Here is a 7335-nt window from a genome sequence, read left to right as displayed (position 1 = left end):
GAAAGGGCCAGTATGATTTCTATATAGAACTCACGTTTTTTTTTTTTTATAAGATAAGGTTAGAAAAACGCCAGGGTATCTTTCCACCAATTCACCATTAACATTCCAGTAACCGTCAGTTTATGCTTTTGATGTTCGACCACCGTAGTGTCTTAACCCGTAGGTTAGAATCACAACGCATCTCATGCCTAATAATAGGAAAAAACAAACACCGCTTATTTCGATTCTTTATTGATAGTTAGGAAAGAATTCGCACAATACAATGTTTTTTTGTGTATATATATTTTTTTTCAGTATAATGATCCCATTTCATGTAATCCACAAAAAGAAGAAATGGATATAAGGAAAGAAAACGTCTAACTTACAACCAACCGCGGGAAAAAAATCTGACATTAACCTTGAAATGCGTTCTATGAATTTATGACGGATTCTTATAAAGACAGGTACTAAATGCTTTTTTAATTATTTATTTTATCCATTATTTATTCTGTTTCATTATTATTATCGTTATTATTATTATTATCACTATCATCATTAACGTTACTTTAAGTTTATTTTAATCTTTATTTTTAAGATTATCATTAATATTATTCATTATTATTGTTATTATTATAATTATTCCTATTGTCATTACAGTTACTTCAGGCAGATTGTACAAGGTGGGTGACTATGAGAAAGACATGACATTTTATTGGATCACAGAAAGGAGACACCGAGACAGGCAAGGACGACGAGCCTAAACAATGAAGGAAAAAAAAATGGCCGCTCTCTCACTCTGCCTTCGTCTCGAAACAACTCTATACTGTTACCTGACAACCGTTGTCACTACACTGTCAAAAGGGTGGAGTATCGAGTGCTAATATACTAAGGACTACGATATATGATATCATACCACTGATGATATCATATCACCTGATCATGACTTATGTATAAGGTATTAATGATCTATAATAATAACAACAACTCACGTTATTATCTAGCTTAACAGGTCATTAACAGTTGTGTTATGACATTCTTTAAAAAAAAGGTATAATTCAATACACCCGTTTCCCTCCCCTTCCAAAAAAAAACAATAGAATAAATAAAAAATAAGTCTGTATCCCCTAACAATGGATGACTTAAAGAAGACGACTTCCTCGCAGTCCCGTTGAAGCTTCTCCCAAGGAACCTTTGTGTTTCTGCGGGCTCGGGACGTGTCTCTCTATCACTACAAACAAGGCAATTAATGGCAGGCAGACGTGGGTTGGTCAATCAAGAAACGCTACAAAAAATCGTGGAGGCGAGACTCCGTAGACTTCTTTTTTCTCTTTTTTTTTCTTAGAACAGCGCGCCAGTCTTTCAGAGGGAAAAAAATAGACTAACAAATGCTATAGAAGTTAAGCGTTCCTCCCATGGGCTGTGACAACATTCCCCATATCGTTATTATATATGTGTGTATTTCAAAACTACATCGAGTCGGCTTCCCTCGAAAGACTGGCGCTGCAGGACATATCGGCAACAGATGAGGTCGGGAAAAGGGATTTTTACAATATATTTTCTTTCTCTTTACTCGAGCCAAAATAGTGCTCGCTATGTAGTGTCCTGAAATCCAGAACGTTTAAAGAATTTAGTCACGTCAATTATTTACATCATAAGCTGAATTTTAGTCACTCCCGGCAAATGACTGTAGCTCCCTCGTCGACGCCTCAAATAGATGCACAATATATCTATCGCTCGGAATCTGCCTCATCACATTGCTCACAAAAGTTCACACGAGAATGAACAACATGTCATCCATCAACAATAAGAAATTATATGAAAATAACCGAGTCCTCTATACACATAATGGGCAAATAACATCATAACAGTGACGTGAACACTCTTGTTAGCTAAAACGTGTGCATAGTAGGTGTCTCTGCCTGTGTTCTCGCGGCCGCACCTTCAATGGCTAACAGAAGACGGTCGCAATGCGCAGATCGACTCTACGTTGAGGAAAAAGAATCTTATTTCATTTATATTCTAATTCATGTTACTTTACACTGCTGATAACTCTTGTTAAATTCGAAATGATGAAAAAGGTGAATAGTTACGATTTTTATCAGGTTTCCTTATCATTATCGCCTTATTCAGCAGAAGTATTCATTTGTTATATGTGTGTTTCAAATGCGCAAATTGTAGGTGCAACGACTGCACTACACATACGAGGACGATCTGCAACATTACGACCGCGAATGCATCTTGAAATTCTGTCAACTCGGAATATTAAAAAAAAATCAACGAGACATCGCACATTTTCATATAACATTTACAAACTACCTTAAAACCTACGGTCGGGTGCGATCTGTAGTAACAAGCGTAATAATAAAATAAATAGTAACAATTCAAAATATATTAATATATATATGGTATGTATATATGTATATATATAATTACTATCAGGTAATCAAGGAATCACATAGATAAAATTGGTGGCTGGCTCTTGTCCTCCTCGGCACAGGACCGCCGCAGGAGAGAGGATGCCAACTGCCCGAGCCGAATGCCACTTGTTCCTCAGGAAAGGTAATGCCTAACGCTACAACCAACTCGCGCGAAAACATGGTCTTGGATGTCTAAAAAGCTACTCTCGTACGCTTTCGTCCAAAAAAAAGAAGAAAAAAATCGTAAAAGAGAGGGATTTACGTTTTTTTTTCTTATTATCTATTTATTATCATTAATCTATTTGGTTCTTTTGTGCATATGTCTGCATGGCACCTGAGTAAGGTTAGCTAAGGAGGAGACCGTTACTTCAGGTTGTTTCTTCGTGAAAATGTGTTCTCATGCACTCATTGTTCTTAAAACATTATCATCATCATTGGTCTTCCTTTACGAACGGACAACAACAACAACAATATAACTAGAAAGTACATAAATAAAACGAAGTATCGAGGCGGGGTGGCCGTCCTCCGGGGCCTCAGCGGAAGGCCTGGCGCTCAGCAGGTGGACAGCCGCTCGCCTCCGCCTCAGCCGAAGATGCTGATCACATTGGATATAGTGTCTCCGATGGACGACAGGAAGCCGCCTATACCGCCCTGAGGCTGAGGGGCGCCGCCCTGCTGCTGGCTCGGGCCGCCCACGTACACGGGGCGCCGCTGCTGGTCGATGCGGTGCTGTGAATGGGAGGCGCGGTTAGTGCGGCCGCGGACGCTCGAGGGAGAGGATGTAGCGTGGCCGCTCTTCCCTCGAGGGGCGTGAGAGGATGCCATTCCTATATCTCTCTCCATACTGTATATATCCATATCCTCTTATACTTAAATAATGAAAGTCACGCATTAACAGCCATGCATTCCGCCACTGAAACCCTGTTCGGCCGACACCAGTTCGTGGTGTAGTTTGTAGTTTACTCAAGATTAAAGGAGATGATCTCTCTCTGAGTCTCTTGCATGAGCTTCCGAGGGCAGAGAACAGTTTGAGAAATTAAGATCTTCGAGATCTAAAGGTATCATTTTCCATCTTATTAGTATATATGCAGATGAGATTTTAACTTATTTTTCCCTTTTAAAACCCATTTTTCATGTGACAAAATTCATATGTATGTTCAGTTATGAAAAATATATATAATATCAATAATAAACTGGTGTTGACAGTTAGGAGCTCAGTGTAACTTGAGGAAACTGGGACTAACAAGAAATAATATTTTTAAAAAATCATGATCACATTCAGCCATAAGAGATAATTTGAAACTTAAGCACTAAAAGGCAAACGTGCGCGGTTGTATACACATAAAAACACGTATATACACTAAAAATATACAATTACACAAACACACACACACGTTTACACACGCATAAGATTAAAACCACATGAATAATCCAGTTCAGGGGTTTTCATCGTTACAATTTCCGAATTTATGCAGCATAAAAGCGTACATGAAAGAATTCTTTTTATAATAAGTGGTTAACTAAAATATATATAACATGTTAACTCATCAATGGACGACTGTTTTGAAATTATATTCAATGTGGCCTTAAGTTGAATTAATTTAAAGACAATGATGAAATAAAAATGATAATGATAATAATAATACCAATGAAGAAATATAGATAAATAGTGAGCCCTGAAAACCCCTGATCCAGAGAAGCATATCACTAACACTCACTAACATGACCTTTTTTATTTTTATTCCACGAACCACAACCCATGCACCACTGCACGCACACAACGCCCACAACCACAACCGCCAGCCACAACCCTAGAGCATGCACAGGCTACATCCAGCAAGCAGAAAACCTCCACCACATTTCCGGCCAAGGATCCCGAATGTGAAAGATGCACAACGTCGCCAAATTCGTTGTAAATGACTTTTTTTGACGAATAATGAACAATTTCTTGGCGAATGTCTGACCAACTTGTTTTACGAATATTGCAGAGCCTAAGAGCAATCGTAGACTTTACTTTATATGTTTGAACTGCTTGTTGCGTCCGCCTTTTCTTCATTATCTTATTATGAACTACGTGAGAGCAAAGGCATCGGGAGTTCGTGTTGCCACTGGTAATGAACAGTTCAAAAACGTGACTTCCTCTTCTCAGATATGTCTTCAGAGTTGTAAAACTCGGTGTGCTTTGAAGTTTCATATACATTGGCACGAAAGTTATTAAGGCCATCCGGCTAAATGGACTCTCATTAGATGAATTTTCATGAGCATCTCGGTATCATTGTTACACGTTATTAAATCAATTATCGACCATTATCAGTTTATCACTGATCGATGGTATTACACCATTTTGTTAAATATCATTAAATCATAACTAGACTTAAAAGATCCATCAATGAAATGTATGCAGCTGTTTCTGTATCTGTGACGTCAGAGCACCCTCGCTGACGTCACCAGATGCCGATCAGCTGATGGATGACGAAAGCGTCCCCGCGGCCTCGCAAACACCGGGCCTGAGGCATGGGAAAACAGCACATTGCTAGAAGAAATGAAATCGCGACGTTTCGAACTCGCCAGGCGGACAAACAACCGAAACGGATCAACGGTCGGCTATTTCGTCTGACGAGGCACTCCGAAGGAATTCGAAACGTCACTGAGTATTGTCTCGCCTTCTCGTGGCCGTTTTCCCTCTCTCGTCATCGCGCGCACGTCACTCGTCATTGCTCGGCGGGTTGTGCATCTCCCTCCTCGGGTCCCTCGGCGCTCCCGTACCCGCGCGTCCTCCCTGGCGCCACGCCCTCCGTCCGCCGTGAGTCCGCCTCGGGGTACGCGCGAAGCCCCTGCTGGTCCGCATGCAAGCGAGCAGCGAGGGTGTCGCAACCACCACCTGTGTTGACCTCGATCTGCCGCGCGTCGTCCATGCACCGTGACGTCACGCGCGCCCGCCTGTTGACCTGACCTGAGCTGACCTTCCGAGCAATCCGGGATCTGGCCGACCGGGTTCCGTTTTGCGAGGCGGGTCCTTTCTCTCTCTCTTTTCCCCTAATATCGTTTGACTCTAACACTTATTTAGATTTCCTTATTCACAGTATCTCCGTCACGTATATTTTTCCCCTTTTTGTCTCAAGATCAGTTGGGAAAAAACTTGTCCTTTCTTAGACGTGCGAGATTTAAAGGGAAATTCGACTTAAACTTTATCCTACGAGTCACCGGAGCGAAATCACTGAAATAACTTGGGTTTTTCAGTGAAAATGCGACGGAGACAACTTTTAAAACCTTCAAAAAACAACTTTAGTCTGAATCAAAAGACTAAATGGCATTTACGAATAAAACCTGTAAATCTTTTGCTACGATACATCAACACTATAAACTTCTAGCTAAATCTGAACCTCAAAGAAAAAAGAAACTGCCTAAAATCATATTTAAATCAACCGCAAGAACTTTTTTTTCATTTTATAAATTTTATATTCTTTCGATAGATTATCACAGACAAGACCATTACCATGTTGCATTATAATTACTATTAAAAAATGGCGGATATTTTTATCACATAATCAGTAACACAAGATCTAGAAACATCAGATCTAAAAGACAACGATGTGCATATTTCGTGTAGTTTAAAAAGTGTCAAATACCGAACTGGAAATACGGAACACCTACCAACTCGCTGTAACAGACGACGAATTACGAGCCTAAAATCTCTTACTCAGTTTTCCATAGAGTCACGGATAAAGTTGATTGACTGGGAATCAGATAATGACAAGTTACACGATGATTAGATATATAATAATATTTCTTTCCTTTTTTTTTCGAACGATGGAGGCTTACGATTAATTACGTGCCTAATATATTTTACTAAATACAGGTGAACATACAGGCGTATTTCAGCTGTAACCAGAGAACGGACCTCGGAGCTCTAATGATCAAAGTGAACTGTAGAAAAAAAATGTGATAAGAAACGAGCATAAGATATAAACCATATGAATCAACAACTTGCTGAAATGACGCTCGTTGCTATGTAGGTGGACATCGGTTTAAAACGATTATTCACTCATTTATTTACAAAATTTGTTTCATCAACACCACTGCCTTTACGTCTCGATAATATCAATTGCAGATCACCTTATAATCTTTGAATCTGTCATCTGGCGGCAACTGGCAACTACAATGAAAAACTACCACATAACGCTAGCTACTTCGCGATTTATTTATTTATTTATTATTATTTTTTTTATTTCAGGTTTTTATCAACTATCTATACTTCTCCTTCGTAAAAGCGAGCTCATTTTTCTCTATTCCGTTCCTACAGTCTGACGCGGGTCTCACTCGAGTTAATGGAATTAGGAAAGTTTTATCTTCGTAATTAAAAGCCTCGCGGTTCTTCCTTTGTATTATTTATATTACACTATCACGAAGAAAAATCAAGATTCCAAATTGCGAAGTTCAAAATTTCGTCTACGAAAGGAATCCAAATCGAAACCCTCAGTCACTGAGAATATTGGATATTTTTTCCCCAACACTTTTGAAAACAAGAAATTTATCGCTATTTAGGGTTTACTTCTATTAAATTTCACTATATCGAAAATCCTTTTTTTAAAAATTCTGTTAGGGTCATTTTTATCTTCGATTTGTTATCGCGGAAACGAAATTTCCCTGCTCCTCTCATCACGATTATTTTCTCCCCTTCTAGCCCCCTTTTTCCCCATATTCCTTCTCTAAATTTCCATCAACTAATATTCCTCTCTAATTCCTCCCAATTCCCAACATTTATCAACCCCCCTCTTCAAATCCTTCCTCGTCATTCCTCCCTTTCTCAACACAATTAAGCTCCTTTAAAAGAAAATATATATCCTCTTCTCAACGCCTTCTCATTGCCGGCAAAGTCTAAGGCCCTTTTCCTTAGTTTTTCTTGGACCTCGCCCGCACAACCTTGGCCGCGAACAGC

At 39.4% G+C, this 7335-nt stretch overlaps 1 protein-coding gene across 7 annotated transcripts in view; it reads right to left on the bottom strand.

The window, feature by feature from the left end:
* Window positions 1–215: 215 nt before the first annotated feature.
* LOC119598115 (carboxypeptidase M-like) overlaps window positions 216–7335 on the bottom strand; it is a 104607-nt gene continuing 97487 nt past the window's right edge. For 6 of the 7 annotated variants that reach the window (XM_037947739.1, XM_037947743.1, XM_037947740.1 and 3 more), the window contains one exon: window positions 216–3125. In XM_037947739.1, coding sequence (XP_037803667.1) covers window positions 2979–3125 — 147 coding nt within the window. In that variant the 3' untranslated portion in view covers window positions 216–2978. Of the gene's footprint in view, window positions 3126–6902 lie in introns of those variants that run through there. The other variant, XM_037947742.1, reaches the window with a different exon arrangement.

This window comes from Penaeus monodon, chromosome 40 (genome assembly GCF_015228065.2).
Source record: "Penaeus monodon isolate SGIC_2016 chromosome 40, NSTDA_Pmon_1, whole genome shotgun sequence".
Taxonomy (NCBI): domain Eukaryota; kingdom Metazoa; phylum Arthropoda; class Malacostraca; order Decapoda; family Penaeidae; genus Penaeus; species Penaeus monodon.
Note: the sequence above shows the minus strand (reverse complement) of the source record. Positions and strands in the feature narration are given on the sequence as shown.